Source organism: Adiantum capillus-veneris, chromosome 7 (assembly GCF_014529385.1).
Source record: "Adiantum capillus-veneris isolate H3 chromosome 7, ASM1452938v2, whole genome shotgun sequence".
In the NCBI taxonomy this organism is placed as follows: Eukaryota; Viridiplantae; Streptophyta; class Polypodiopsida; order Polypodiales; family Pteridaceae; genus Adiantum; species Adiantum capillus-veneris.
The window spans coordinates 80,969,410-80,986,198 of NC_140937.1; the positions used below are offsets into that span (position 1 = coordinate 80,969,410).

The window sequence follows — 16,789 nt, forward strand, 5'->3', positions numbered from 1 at the left end:
CTCTGTACAAGACTAGTGACGTACCCAAATCTCAAAGGTTTAAACTTTAGTTTAGGGCCTAGGCAGGCAGTTGCACAAACTTTGGTGGAGAAACGATTGCAGTAGCTCAGTGTCCCGACTCCACTAGAGACAACAGCTACTGCTTCCGCTTCATTGAGTAGAACAATAATAATACTTCACTCTCCCATCATTTAGCATATAAGTACCATCCATCCATCAACTATTCACGCTAGCCAATCTCATCACACCTCATCAATTTTGACACAACCCTTGCCACCACATAACCCAATTGTCCCGCCCAATGCTCGCAAAAACCGAGGTTTAGAGTATTTTTAATTGGCTAAAATTGCAAAATCCTCACTAGATTTTGAAGTTGCCTTGAAGAAAACCGGCAGAATTTGACAAGTTTTAGTGTAAACACCGGCAAATGCTTCAAATTTCTACCGAAAGCTTTGAGCGATTCTTAAGTGTACCCTTATTCTCTTGGGTTACCAAACATGTTTTTGGCAAGCCCCAATGCTGAGAGAGATGTAATAAGAGCTCAATTTTCAAAGGGAAGGGACGAGACTTGATATCGCCTTGCACTTCTTGCAGGTTACAACTTCAATTCGAGCAATTCATTGCCAGTAATGTATGGTCTTAAGAACCATTTGTTGTAGAGCACCACCACTTCTATTGCCTCCATACTCTATGAGGTCCTCCTTAGCTGATTTTGTTCTAGGTTTCCACCTTCATTTGTGGTTTTGGATTTGAATAATTTCCCAAAGATAAAGGAATTGATCAAAAGCTCATTTAGGGGGAAGGATACCTTTAGCAGATTCAACAATGACATAGTTTTGTAGATTTTTACGGAGCAAAGGATCCTAGCGCTACCATCCATCCTCAAGATCAAGAGATAGACATGATGAAATCACTAAGCATGCCCATGACACAATGAACCTAAGCAACCAAGGGGTGTTGGCCTAGCGGGGTAAAGGCAAAGGGGCTGTAAGCGGCCGGTATGGTTCAACCCTTGTGACATGTGAGTGTGGGTGTGTGGGTGCAATCCCATAAAACTAGCTGATGCTAAGCATCACATTTGGGGGGAAAAAAAAGATGAACCGAAGAAAAAGGTAATGAAAATTTCACTATGCATGACATAACCTCCGCGTTTAGAGAAAGGACAGTTTAAAATTCCTTCGATAAAACTAATATTTTAATGATAAACAATGAAGGCATTCAGAACATAAAAGAAGCCACACCACCACCTCTAAAAGCTTCGAAAGGATGAAAACAATGACTATTCTTAGAGCTTAATTTGTCAAATTATAAATGTGTGTATACGTAAAAGCTTGTCCTAGTTGAAGAAGACATTTTAAAGGAGAATTCAAAGGTTTAAATACCATCTTACTGAAACTCATATACCTAAGTTTGGTTGCTTGGCCTGCCATGGCTCATCTCCCTCAAAGAACTTTCTCGTCACTAGGTTCAAGGCATCACTATAGTTTGACATTAAAAGAAAAACCATATTCCTTTGGAAACACTTACACTCGTCTCTTTATAAATGTCCACTATTTCATAGAGCCAATCACAAATTTCAAATCTTTTTGATTTTTTTAAAAATCTTTGTCCAACCAAAAAGAGAAGACATCTCTCTAGTGTTTGCCCTTTGAGCACGCCCAAAACAAAAAAGCATATGCACGTTGGCATATCCAACAAACAATGGACTTCAATGGGCAACATGCTTAACATACATATGTTGAGCAAAGCCCTACAAAGCCCTAAAATTCCTCAAGCTCTTACATAGTGCAAGTATATGAACAAATAACTACCTTTTGCATGCATGTGCACATGCCACACACAAGTGTCAGCTATGCGTTAGATATGTGATGCACGCGTATGCTAGAGTTTGTGCATTACATATGTGCATGTCCTTATTCATTTTCTACCTTTACCATTACACTGTGCAGCAAATGTAACTACTACATGCACAACTTGTGCAATAAAGTATACCCCCTAAAATAAACTAAGGTTCATTTTTTTCTCGTCTCAATGTCTCTTAGTTTAAAGAAAATGTATATTTACCTACTTACTGTGGATCAAATAATGGATCATAAACATGTGCCTCAATCCCTCTACTTAAAAATTCCTTGTTTCTTTACCTTTCTCCTCAACTTATCACCATCACAACCTTCAGAGTACCCGTATCGAATGTAGCCCATGCCCATACCAAAAAAGAAACATTCCCTTAAAAGAGGTTATGGTTTGCATGCATAACTCTACATGCATTTGAAGGATTGTGACCATAAAGCACCCAAACCACATTCAAAAGAAACTTAGACCCAAATACTGAAAATACATCCCATTTGTATCACTAACACCACAATATCATATGGTTTCCTCTTTCAACAAACCAAAATTCCGTGAAACATTGCAAATGGGTTTGATTATTGAAATGAAATGCCAATTAGGTGTTGATGGTGCAACTTGGCCTACAAGAAAGAGATCATGAACATGACATGGCCTACAAAATCTATCTAGATCTTCCAAAATTATTCGGCCACTTCCTTGGCAAGAAAACTCTCTCTCTCACACACACACATTTTTTGAGATAGTAGTGCATGCCCTTTACTTGTTTAGCGCCCCCCCCCCCCCCCCCAAAAACAAAAAAAAACACCACCACCCCCAACACACAGACATATCCTATTAGGATATATCATTTGATTTACTGATGGGAAACCTCAAAACGAGATTACATGCAGTAAATAAAAAACAATCAAAGTAGAGCTCATAGTGAAGGGGGGAGAGCTCATCCAAGTCTCGAGAAAATTTAAGATACTATTGAAAGGAGGTTTTGAAGAGGAATACATAATCCACTTGAACTTGCTGAAACATGAGAAAATTACGTGCTTTCCAAACTGTTTAAAGCACCCATAATCTAACCCAATCGAAAAAGCATGCATATGGCCGAAGCAACGGCGGAAGCACTCCAAAAATCCAAAAATATCTACCAAAATATATCCCAAGAAAACGATTGCGAAGGCATGTAGAGATATAATCCACAAACCTGTGCATGTGAGAGCAAAACGTGGAATATTCTCAATTCCGGCACCACAATGAACACATCATGAGGAGGCCATTCCTTTGGAGCAGAGAAATTAACCAATGGGATAACCCGAATAATACATCTCCACATGAATAATCGCTCTTTCAAGAGAACACACACACACACACACACACACACTCACACACACTCACACACTTTTGTTTTGTAAATCAATTGATTAATTTACTAGTGGGAAACCTCACACACACACACACACACACACTATTATACATATGGTAGTATGTCTTTGGTTTAACTACCTCTTCATGCATTCCAAACCTAGCCTTTTTATAGGACCGGGACAATCATGTTGTTTTTGTAAAAACTTGAGTTCCTTGCCTTTTGCAAACTACCTATCACACTTCTTTTTTACCTTTTCAAACAGTAGACCTATCATTTGAATTATTCTCATAAGTTGGTAGGAACCAGGGCTTAACTTAAAACAACAATCTCTTAGGAGATAACTTGACCCTAGTGAAACCCTTAGTAAGGACCCATTGTCCCTTGGCCAATGATGGTTGACTGTGGCAAGAATGGACCAACCATCTGGATTTTACCCATGTGTTTGTGAGAGCCTGGGCATTCTTTATACGAGAACTTGGACAAAGCCTAAAAACCAATGGGTTTTTTTTGTGGAAAACCCCTCTCATGTGTTTGCTAGGGGGAGCCCAACCTAGTGGGAACTTGCCCTTGCTTTCCTTGGTGGTTGATGCCACTTGTGTGGACTTTGGTTTTTGGGATGGGAATTAGCTACCCACCCCTTGCAAGTACCCCTCCTCTCTGCATCACTCTTATGTCATCCCCTCTATTCCCTCTGTATACGACGACATCATGATTTTTGCAGCATTGAAGCAACTGCCATATTTACCTTTCCCTTGTCATCTATATGCTACCACTTCATGGGTATGGTTTCTTTTCCCTCCGTGAATTGTCTCTTGAATCTGGCGATCATTCTCTTGGCAACTCCCATTTTGGGTAGGTATACAAGGAGCAGTAAGCATGCCGTGTGTGTAACAAAAATTCTTTAATTCAGTGGAGACACCAGTATCAACCCTTAAGCACTTAAGCTACCTGTCTAACTAATTTTAGACAAATGCAATCCATCTTTACATGATACAAAAGGCATATCTCTATGTTTTAACAGATATACCCAGACCTTGCAAGTTGCATCATCTATAGAGTGAGACAATATGTGCAACTTCGGTGATAAACTATGCATCATTGCTACTACTTTGCAAGGACGGCCTGATGTTGCTCCCCAACAAAATGGGCCTGAACTTACCTGTACCTATTGTGAGAGACATGGACATACAACAACTACATGTTATCGGAGACGTCGTGAACATTGCAAAGATGCAGCCCTAGTTGGTTACTTTCTAAGATTCCAAGAGTGACTCATTCGTGGTCAAATAAACCTACAATTTTGTAACGCAATTTTTCAATGTATGGTACAATCCATGTATAAGGATCCACTGAACGTATGGCCCTACGGTATTAATGGATCCACACATTGTAAATATTCTACCTTTGCCAGCACTGACAACACCTATTACAGACAGAAATTGGGAGAGATCATCTCAGACAGACTAGGCTTAGAGTTTTTCCACCCTACATAGATGGCATCCCATCAAGGAGTTACAACACAACAAGGACTCACAATTGCTAAATCAGAGGAGATCAGAGGCCTGGTTATAGACCACCACATTGAGACAGAAGGGCAATCCAGGATAATAAAGCCATACATAAGAGACATCACCAGGAGGGATTGCAACAGAGGACTACCTTCTGTTGTTTGCTTGTCTTTCTCTCTCTCTCAAGAGGTGGGGTGTGCTCTCTCAACTGGATACTCGGTAGTAGCGGCATCTCCTTCGGCAAGATTCCTTGGTTCCCTTTTCTGTCCCTCTTGGATGTACGATTCCTCTAGCAGTTCTTCAGCAGCCACCTTGAGGAAGTGGATTGGCCTGTTATGAGTCTTTCTCTTGAGATATCTTCTACAGAGCTTCAAGTTCCCTCTCTTCACGGTAATTTTGTCTCTGGCTGTGCATAGTTCTCCTTCCGACTTAGAGTAGTAGTTTGATACTGGTTGGAGGCTTCTGGGCCACTGTGGGCAGCTGCTGACTTCCACAACTACTTTCTCCTCAACTTCGGAACTGCTGGCTCCCTTCTTGTTACCTCCTTTGGTGATACCTGCTCACAGAAACTGAGATGCCTATTTTTCAGAGGCTGCTGAGGGCCTCTCTTCACATCCATTTATAGGGCCCCTGACAGTCTTTCCAGGCTAGCAGCCTTATAGCGCTGGTGGCTTTCAGTTTCTACATGCATACTTGCTCATTGAGTACAGCTTTCTACTGCCCTTGCCCTTGGGGACACACTGCTTTTCGGCATGCTCACAGATTTTAAAGAGTAGAATTGTAGCCTTGTTTTTGTATAATCAGAGAGAGAGAGAGAGAGAGAGAGAGAGAGAGAGAGAGAGAGATTTTATTGAAGTCTTGGAAAGGCCGAATTCAGCCTATGAGACAAATCAATGTACATTATGTGATATATCCTCTGTCATCCCTATAAAAGGAAAAGCTGAAACAGAAAATTAACACTGTAGATTTAGCTACCTGATAAACTGGTGATCTGGGGTTACGAGTGTCAGAACATGTCTTCGAAGCCTCACAAAGCCGTGTGGACACAAATAGGACACAGAACTCATGCAGTTAAGCGCTAAACTATGAACAAACATCAATGTGCATAAGAACGCCGATTGTATGCGTTCATCACTCTCATCTGAAGGTGAGTCCCCATCAATGCTTTGAGATTTGGATAATCTGACGACTCCACCAATGCCTTGAAAGTTGACATTAAGGTAATTTGTGGTCTTTCTTGAGTAGAAAAAAGACCTGCACATTTGGAACTTATCACTACCTTATAACATGATTAAGAAAGCAAAAAGTGACAAGAGTTCTATGAGAGGCGTCGACTCACCAAATGTTTCATAATTGTACAATATACAAAATTGCCATTATCCAGGGGGCCACTTCAGTTGCCTTCCACCAAGGATGTGCAAATGGAGGTGATACACTGATTGACCTGTTCTCAAAGAGAGAACATATCAAGTTACAACAATTAATAAAAGAAGCTAATATATACCTAGATGACCAATTAAAATCCTAGATAGACAAACACAGACATGGACAAGTGCACGCACACACATGTTTTTGTAATACATACTACGAGTTGGGAAACCTCAGGATGACGGAAAATCCACAAAGAAGATAATGCACGAAGGAGAATCGTGCACTAAAACCATGAAGAAGAGGGTCGAGGCATTGAGCAACAAAAAAGCGGTCAAAAAACAACCCCGGGGTCGGCTAGAGATTCCTGAATGGTGAATGAGAAGTGTAACAAGTGTCGAAGAGACATCCGAAAGTAGTGAAAAGGATCTCTTCGAGGCTGAACAAAAGATAACTCCAAATAGACCACAAATCCCAAAAGCTAACCCGAGTGAAACACATGTATCCATAGAAGGGCCCACCATATAGTCGGAACCACTTTCCCAAAGCGGAGGGAATAGAATTTGACACGAGGCCAAAGGAAATGTGCACAAGCAATGCCCATGAAGAAGGACAAAACCAACGCAAATATGCAAGAGTCTCCATCACATGTCGACAACGTGGACAACTTACATGCGAAATTTTTCTTTGGCAAGCACAACGCTTACTGGAAGCACTCCAACAAGGCGGGCTGCTCAAGATCATTTAGAACCCACAAGTGAGCCAAATTCTCCTAGTTCTATTTAGAGGAGCCTAAAAGAACTTCCTCTATCATCTATAGTTTCACCTCACCTCTCTTTCAGAACAACTATGAATACCAAGTCTAGAACCATAGCCAAGAAAACCCGCCATTCTTGGAAGGATATGTAGAAGGTCTTTAGACCTAAGAACAATTTAGTCAAGTTTGATATTGTTGGTGGAAGCAAAAATACACCTAGATGAATCTAGGATAAGCTCAGATTCACCTCAAAGGGAATTGCAAGGTATAGAATATCAGCTCCATCATGCATAGTATTGACAAAACACTACGACATCCTTGCGAAGGATGTCAGTGCCCAATATAGTGGGTGTAGAACTACGTACAAATATATGCTCCTACACACCCACACCCCCCCCACACACACACGAGCATACATCAATACAAAGCTCTGCGTACTGAGTTTCTATCATGACTCTAGAGATGCAAGGTAGACTCAACCATAATGAAGCATAGCACTAAAAGAAGCATTTAAAAGGAAAAATTAGCACAAAAATAAGGTAGTTGACGGGGCATACGTACCTTAGAAGATAGAAAGAATTAGCACAATAGTAACTCACACAAAAACTTACACAATGTGAAGTCTGAATGTCCGCTATACGACTAAAAAATATACCAACATGAATCCAGGATAAGCCCAGATTCACCCTAAAGGAAAGTGCAAGGTATAGACTCATGTCCCAAGAGGCTTGACAAGGTGGAACTGAGTTAATAGATGACCGGATAAGGAAAATTCCGATCTTTCGAAGAGCTGCATAGGTAACTATTAGACTCACAAGTGTGTTGGGACTTTAATACAACCTCTGAATGAAAGATGTCCTCAAGTAATTAGAGAAACGAGAGCAATTTCTCCTAACGGAGTAGATTAACAAATCTAGTTTCTAACCAGTCTGGTAGCTGTTGAGTTCATGTCCCCTTGAGTATTGACATTTTCTCTTAAGACAGAAGAAGCTTGACTGATCATCAAGCGAGATTTAAGACTTTCCCGGATTCCCTGGTGGGCAATAAAATCAAATCACTACATTTGAGGACGATTGTTTATAAGTGCGAGAGATGTTGCTAAATTAGCTATATCTTTAAGAAATATATTCTAAATGAGTTATTGGAAATAACTAGATCCCATAACTAACAGGGTTTTCTCACTTGAGACATCCGAGTATGGATTCCTAGTGCGTCATTAAGAGGAATGACAAGAGCACTATGAACAGGAATATCTGTTTGACCACCAAGAACGGATAATTTGGATGTGTCACGTCATATGGGTGACATAGAGCATCGAGAACAAGTATTGGTACAGACATCTCTGATGCGTCATGGGATGGGTGGCATAGAGCATCGCGAAGGGGTTGTTCTGCAATTTTGCTTAGTGAGAGACTAAGTGATGGGTATTCTCGATGCATCACATGGTAGGTGTGATCACTTCCGACAAGTGATTTGACGAAGATACAGAAATTACAGTTTGCAAAACTTGAGAACACTTTATCACTTCAACCAACTTGGATAGCTGATGTCACGTGCACATCTAACCCTATGTGTACGTGGACAAGCTACTTCATGACATGGGTTCAGTTCAGTTAGCTTGGGAAGTGATCTGGCACTTTTGTGAGTCTGTTCGCAAACCGTGCATGTCCAGACACTTAGAATAGATGCATATCCTCTGGTTGCACATAGCATGATCATCAAATTTCCATCAGAACCCATCAGGAGCACTTTTAGAGTGCATAGACCTATTTTCCCTACTTTTGATATTTTTCACTTATTAATTTTAAGTGACTTTTGTTGGAAATTGGGTAGGGCAATTTTCACAAGCAAGTATATATAGAAACCTAGCGCTAGCATTCCACAGCAGAAGAGGCATCAGGAACTTCGCGTTCAACAGGCACCTTCTCAGCAAGATCCCCACCGGCGGTAAACCTAGCATTTTCAGCCATCAGAAGGCCCAGCGTTTTGGCATTGCAGCTCAGCCCCGGCCACAGCACGACATCAGATCAGCCCTAGCGTTAGCAGATTCTACCGCATGACAGCAGATCAGCCCTAGCGTTAGCAGATTCCACAGCATGACAACAGATCAGCCCTAGCGTTAGTAGATTTCCACTGCAAGCATAGAATTTAGCCTAGCGTTTTTGGATCAGCAAGACTACCCAGCAAGCATAGAATTTAGCCTAGCGTTTTTGCAGATCTTTGCGACAAGATCCATAGTAGCATGAGCATTTTCAATTTTCAGCACTTAGACCCAACAGAAGAAGTCCCGAACCTCGCAGATCTCACCTTCCCGCAGCAAATCCTCGCCGCACGGTTAGATCCATCGAAGTTTGCAGTTTCAGCCCGAAAAACGCAGATTTCAGCATCTGCGTTTTCAGCGCGTCGTCGTCGCATCGTCGTCAACATAGAGTCAGAATTCAGCAGATAAAGATTTGCAGATTTCAGTTCTTAGCATTTTCAGATTTCAGCCCTTGTCCTCAACGTCATCAACATTGTCGGCAAGTCCAAAGCATTGTAGAGATTTGTGCAATCAGTAGTAGACTGCTCTCGCCATAGAGAGTGGGGCCTTCGGAGGAGGGTTTGTCAACATTCTGGTGTCGTATTCTTCTCTCTCTATCTCTCAATCTAATGCACCTTCATTCACAGTGTTCGTCAATTTGTTTGTGTCCATTGCACTCTCTCACTAAAGGAATGGAAGGCTCTCCCTTCCATAACTAAAAGGAACCCTTGAGCACAGTTCCGAGCACTCATCTTGAGCAAAGTTCAACATTCACTTCCGCTGCACCTTACATTGGTATCAAAGCTTTGGCAGTGTTCTGTATCACTCAAGGAAAGAACCACAAGAACAACAAAAAAAATTTTGCTTGTTGCGATCGCACGTAACCCAAGTCCTCTTGGGCGTGTCGACTCCTAATCGTGTTTTTGAAGAGTGACCGGAAACCCAAGAAAGAAGGGCTTGTCCAGCCTCCCCTTGCTCTCTTCTCACTCATTGCGAGTGGACCATGCACTTAGCGGCCGGCCAATCAATGTGAGGTGGGAAAAAGCAACCTTGGTGTGAGCGTAAGGCCGCCAAGGGGTGCGCCCACAGGGAAGAGTATAGCTCGGGTGAAGAGAAGATCCTTCTCTAGCACAGATTGCAAGCGAAAGAAGAACCGCAAGAACCTCAAGAACCTCCAGAACCGCAAGAACTCACGAACCTCAAGACCCTCAAGACCCCAAAGAACTCAAGAACCAAGACCCGCAAGAACCCAAGTTCCTCGTGAACTAAGAACCCAAGACTTCAGTGGATGGTCATCACCTGAAGCGGAATGGATACTTCGCATGGAGGTGGTGAGCATGAAAGTGGTGAGCATGAAAGTGGTGAAGAAGAATTCTCCCCACCAGGAGATTTTTCTGACCCTCTCCCTTCCCCATCTACGCCAAGGATTGCACTAACTCCTATGGAGGCTTTCAACAAGATGACAATGGACAGGAAGCTAGAAAGTGACGAAGGAATGGCAACCATAGAGCGTAAATACGAAGAACGAATGGTAGCCATAGCACGTGAACGCGAAGAAAGATTAGCAACCATCGAGAGTAAGTACGAGCAAGCACGCTTGGAAGCCAAAGTAAGAAACGCAGAATTGGATCGCAAGTCCACAAAAAGACTAGCAAAATTTGATCACAAGAACAAAGAAAGACAAGCAAAATTTGATCGCGAGAACAAAGCAAGAAAAGAGAAGAGCGACCAACACATGAAAGAGTTTTAGCGACTCTTTTCTATTGTGAAGGCGCAGTATGAACAGAATCAGGAGACGGAGACACTCTCAGTTTTTTCTTCTCCAAAGCATGCCACACATGATTTATATGACAATGATAAGCATGATGATGTGACTGATAATGCAAGCATGATGAATTGCATGATAATGACAAGCATGATGATTTGCATGAAGATGATGTGATTGTTCACAAGGATGATGTGTTAGTTGATACTTTCTCTAGTGAAGCTAACCTCATTGCAGATTCGATCAATCACGAAGAACCAATCTTGGCTCTCGAGTCAAGGTCCAAAGAACCCCCACAGGAAGATTCAATCAATCACAAAGAACCGATCTTTGCTCTTGGTGTAAAGAACCCTCACAGAGAGAGTATTAAGTGTTTGAGTGATTAGTCAGCACGCATTGTTCGAGTGTTTCATTCGTGATGGTTTCTTGTATTTTAGTCACCGTCCTTATGTGATCCCTTTCCATAGGCATGACATAGTGTACGATAAGCACGATTCACTCAAGAATGAGCACGGATGTATGCGGATGATTCATTAAAAGATGAAATGTTTGCACTCAAGGAATTCACATTCCATGTCTCTTCCTTGGCATGACACAGTATCTGAAAGAGCACAAGAAGGATCGAGCATCAAGCATCGGCATTTCCATTGTGTTTTGCCACAGTTGACAGATTTAAATCTAAAATACAAGATTGGATTCCATTGTTTGCGTGCGTTTGATGAACGGTTTGGCACTCCGTAACTTTGTTCATCTGCATTGCTGTAAGGTGCAGCGGAATGAATGTTGTATTTTCTCAAGATTAGTGATCTTTATTGCTCAAGGTTCCTTTTTAGTTCTTAGGGAAGGAGAGAGCCTTCCGCCTTGTAGAGTGCTGTGATCACGAACAAAGTGGGTGGATATTGTGCGTGCAAGTGAATGAGACTGAGAGAAGGAGAGACTCCGAGAGAGAAGAGATACGACACCCGAGAGGTTGTAAAACCCTCCTCCGAAGGCCCCACTCTCGTCGGCGAGAGTGGTCTACTTTGATTGCACAAAGGTGTACAATGCGTATGCAATGGACTGATGCAAGTTGGACTATGCCGATGACGAAGACGGTGATGACAACGGCTAAGGCTCAAATCTGTGATCTTCTAGGGCTGAATTCGGGGTTGTCTTCGTGGCTGAAAATGACTGTTTTCTTGCAGTTTTCATGGCTGAAAATGACAGTTCTTGTATGGGGTCATGCTACAGATGAAAACGCTGATGTTGCTGACACCATAGGCTGTGTTTTGGGGCTACTGTTGTGCTCTAAAATCGCTGGATCAGCAGGTTTCTTCAAGGTTGGAAAACGCTGGAATGGCAGCAAGCAAAAACGCTGATTTGCTATGGAGGCCTAGCGTTACCAAAAATGCTGCAAGGCTAGGACAAAAACACCAGCAAGGAAAAGGTGATGGCGATATTTGCAAGAGAATGAAACGCCAGGGGATAAGACCTGATGGCGATGCTGGATCTAGGAAAAACGCCAAGGATGGGGTGAGAGCATAGTTACCCGGAACGCGGAACGGGAACGGCAACGGGATCCCCACAGAACGGGGGAACGGCTAGGGGTCCGGAACGGGAACGTCGTGGAACGGGAGGTATAAAAAACACCCAAATAGTGCAATTTTTAGCTCCTTGTGTTTAAATACAAGGAGTATTAGAGTGCTTTGACTCTAATACTCACAAAAAACTCGTTTTGAAGACCATTCAACCTTGCTATGACTAGATGATGAGAGAGAGAGAGAGAGAGAGAGAGAGAGAGAGAGATGGAGAGGGAGAGATTTGAGAGAGTGGGAGGGAGAGGAAGAGAGCTTGAAGGCTTGAAGCCTTGAGCCTTGAGAGAGTGAGTCTTGAGAGGGAGAGATCTTGAGAGTGAGAGGGAGAGAGCTTGAGCCTTGAGGATTAGCTTGTGAAGAGAAAGGGGGAGGGGGGTGCATTTTATGAGTCCTTGAGGCCTTGCACACTTTCAAAAGAAGCCCAAACATTTACTTCAATTTTTTCAATTTTTGCCAAATTTGTTTGTAGCCGTTGGCCGTTCCAGGGGCATTCCGGAATGGTCCGGGGGCGTTTCAGAACGTTCCGGAACAGCCGTTCCGGTTTGCATTGGCCACCCGAAACGTCAGACATTCCGGGACGTTCCGGAACGTTCGGGAAGGGAACTGCCCCTCGGAACGCCGGAACGGGGGCTAGGGGGCGTTCCTCGGTAACTATGGGTGAGAGGTATGGCGAGGCTACGTGCTGAGGGGGGGTACTGCTGAGAAGTTGCCTGATGAGCGGGAAGCTCCTGCTGCCTCTTCTGCCAGAAAGTGCTAACTTGGGTTTGCTTATATATTAACTTAGCAAAATTGCCCTACCTACTTTTGTTGGAAAGTCACTTAAAAATAATAAGTGAAAATAACAAAAAATAGGAAAATAGGCTAAATGCACCGGAAAATTCCCCTAACTGATGCTAATGGATTCTGATGGGAATTCCAATGATCATGCTGTGTGCAACCAGAGGATATGCATCTATGCTAAGTGACTGGGCATGCACGGTCTACGAATGGACTCACAAAAGTGCCAGATCACTGCTAATCTAAACTGACTGGACTGACTGGACTGACTGAACCCTGTTGTGGTGTAGCTTGTCCACGGACACATAGGGTTGGGATGTGTCACGTGACAATTGCATGCACAGTTTTTTCGAAGGAAAAGTATGTTCCCAGTCACTTTACATGGAATGGGTATGTTCATGGTTTTGTGTTGGAAGTGGTTTTAGGAATTTTCAACCTCGGAGATTCTTGAAGAAGGTAGACGCACGACTATAGACAAAGTTGAAGCACTAAAGGAGCCACAGACGACTTTGTGTCGCTTTCGGCGCGGCCCAAAGAAGCAAGCGTTGCAGACCTTTATGAAGTTCAAGTATCGCATGACCCACGCATCAGAGTGGCCCGGCAAAGAGTCCTTTCCAGGATTCCAGACGCTGTTGGCGATCTCCCTCGACGCCATATTTTCGGGGATAGCTTAGAAACACCTTCATCTAGAAGTGGTTCAAATTTGAAATCAAAAACTCTCCAAACAAGGATCGCGATCCATGTACTTTTTTCAAATTTTTGAGCCAAACCCTAGCCACTTTGCTCTACATGCTATTTATAATCTAATCCCAAAGTTACATCTCATTTCGACATCAAAACCCAAGTCAAAATCCCAAAATTATCCAAGTACTCTGAGAAAGTGCAAAAATTGACCTAATTTTCAATCCAAAGGTCCAAATTTAAAAAGTTTGATACCATAGCATCTAGTAATCATGATGATCCTAATGGTAGCAAGAAAACTCAATTTGGCCTCTAACTGCGATCCATGTCCCCATCGTGACAGCTTGAGTTGAAATTTTTCCAAACTGTAATGTATGTATAAAACATCCCCAAGTCCAATCTTGGAAAAAAGTAGCAAAATCGGGTCAAGAGACATCAAAACAGAAGACACCTCAAAACCGTAAAACAGACCTAGGATTTAGCATTTAACCTATCAAAACAATTCCAAATTCAAAAAAAAATGAGATATAGCTTGTAGACAGAGTGTAACAAGTTCTTCAAATGTGGTGGAACATGCATCACGATCCATGTTCCCCAACCTCAAAAATTGGTGAAAATTGGTAGAGAGCCTATAGATGACCTTATTTAGCTACCGTCAAAATCTGAAGTCAAAATTTGAGAGGGAGTCATGGATTGCAATCCATGTACCTCTTCATAGTGGGGATATCTGATTTGATGAGCTTGTAAATATACTTGAGTACATCTTATATCTCAAGATAAAAATACCCTTTAACGACAAAAATACAAGCAAAAGTTCATGTGTCCTAGTCTTGAAATTGTTGCTCTGCTCTTCTTAGCCTTCTTCTTGTTCTTGCTGTGTCTTCGAGTCTTTCTTCGTTTCTTGCTCTTTCTGTCCTCATCATTGAAGTCAGAGGAGGAAGAAATGACTACCAAAAGAGGATGAGGATGAACTGGAAACACCCTCAAAGCGTACACATTTCTTTGTCTTTCGTGCATTTGCAAAAGTAGACTTCCGACCCAAGTAGCCAGGATAGTCTGCTCGACTCTGTCTCCTCAGCTCCTTCTTGGTCTTCAAGAGTCGGCTGACTCACCTTTCTATTGCTTCGTCAAATTATCCTCCGAATACACCCACAGAATAGGCATTTTCTTCAAAGCTGGCTTCAAAGGTGAATTGATGGCCATACACCATCAAGTGCATTTCGTCTATGGGGTGCTTGGTCAAAATTTTCGCATATTGAGGATCTTTTGAACACTGGAGCACCTGCCGAGCACAGGCATCAACCTGCCACCACTGACACTACATCTCCATTCGTTCATACTCCATGGGCAGAGGTGGTCCGTACTCGCATATTGAGGATCTTTTGAACACTGGAGTACCTGCCGAGCACAGGCATCAACCTGCTGTTGACACCGCATCTCCATTCGTTCATACTCCGTGGGCGGAGGTGGTCCGTACTCCCCTTCCGAATCAACAGAAGGTGATCGTCGTCCATTCGAGCCTTCCATATTTTCACTTGAACCTGATTTGTCAGGTGTATTAGTTTGCTCCTTGCAGGATTCGTCAATTGAATCCATGTGTGTCGCAGTACGAGGGATCGAATTCTCCATAGAAGCAAAATCAATTGAGCTTTGATACCACTGTAACAAACTTGGACACCCCAAGTCGAGATTCTGACACGACACACGTGAGAGGAATTGAAAACCACTTACTAAACTTAATCACAATTGAGAGAGACGACATGGTCCGGCATAGTTCTGTGCCCAGAGATATTAGCCCCAAAGTTTGGCGCCCCTTTCGGTATTTCTTTTTATATTAATTCTTGGCAAAGTACAATGTCTGAGGGTCCTTTCTTTGCTCAATGCTCCCAAGCCAATCTAAGAGAGAATGAGGCCTGGCAAATCCTTACAAAGGCTCTTGGCCCTCCAAAAGCAGTTAAATGAAAAGCTTTCAAGTCCAAAAGCATCTGGTCTAAATTCCCTAGCGCCAAAAGCTGCCAGCACACATCGCGGAAATCCGAACAGATGCCATGTCAACAACCAGCGCAAATCGCGGAGCTGTCCATACAGCACTCCCACGTCAACAGGTCGACGCGATTGCTTTATTTTAATGTTCTTGTGTCCCCTCGGCCCCATCGGACGAGACCCCATAAGTTGGAACAACTTGTGACATTTAAATCTATCAGTTTCACTGGGGTTTGTCCGACCGGACATGCCGCGTCATCACTTTGTGACAGTGGCCATCTTGTGGTCCCCAATACTATGTTATGTCGAGAAGTTCGGGGTAGAGGTAGGAAGGCATCAGGCCTCTGATTGTTAGGATGAATGGCTTAATCGACGACAAACATCTAACATTCAAAAAAGAGGGGAAAAAAAATAAAGAAAAACTTCAATTCAGCCATGGAAACTGCACTCATACACAAGGCCAAGAACAACTCAAAACTCGTGTGTGTGATGATTTCATGTAGCCTCAACCCAATTGCACAAATACAGTGCTTGTTTTCCCTTTAGGAAACCACAGCTTGCAAAGCAACCTTTAAGGTTAAATCCTATGAATGCTAATATAACTGACACAGAACGGTGAAAATGAAAAATTGAAATTAACTGCTACAAGTAGGCCACATGGGCCAACTGAAAAACTAAACACGGCCAGGGGATCAAGCCCCTCCTAAAGAGTACTATGCCCTCGCTACCTACAGAAGAGAGGAGCTTCTGAAAAATAAACACCCTGAAACAGCTGCACAATATGCTCAATGATCTCCAATGCAAAGATAACAAAGAAAGCCAGCAATCAATGAGAGTGGTGATAGCTGCCCGAACAAATAGCTGCCCACAATGCGGGCCAAAATCCACCAATCAGCATTAACAGCCACCATAAAATCAATGGCAAAACAAGTAAGATAAGGCATATGAAGATGAGGATGACGGTGAAAAAGTTAAAGGGAGACACCAAGTCTCCAAAAATCTATCTCCAAAAGGAAAAGCCCAATGGCTCCAACTAAAAGTTCCATAGTTACCCCGAACGGGGAATGGGGAATGGCAACGAGCATGACATGCCATTCCTTGTTACGGATACTCACGTTTGAAACACGGAACACGCAGATTCGGAACGG

The 16,789-nt window shown here is 42.8% G+C and overlaps 1 protein-coding gene across 1 annotated transcript in view; it reads right to left on the reverse strand.

The window, feature by feature from the left end:
- Positions 1–5,543: 5,543 nt before the first annotated feature.
- LOC147454116 (14 kDa zinc-binding protein-like) overlaps positions 5,544–16,789 on the reverse strand; it is a 50,977-nt gene continuing 39,731 nt past the window's right edge. Inside the window, exons 6-7 of the mRNA XM_086516117.1 lie at positions 6,056–6,160; positions 5,544–5,970 (exon numbers count right to left, since the gene is read on the reverse strand). Coding sequence (XP_086372243.1) covers positions 6,093–6,160 — 68 coding nt within the window. The 3' untranslated portion in view covers positions 5,544–5,970; positions 6,056–6,092. The remainder of the gene's footprint in view (positions 5,971–6,055; positions 6,161–16,789) is intronic.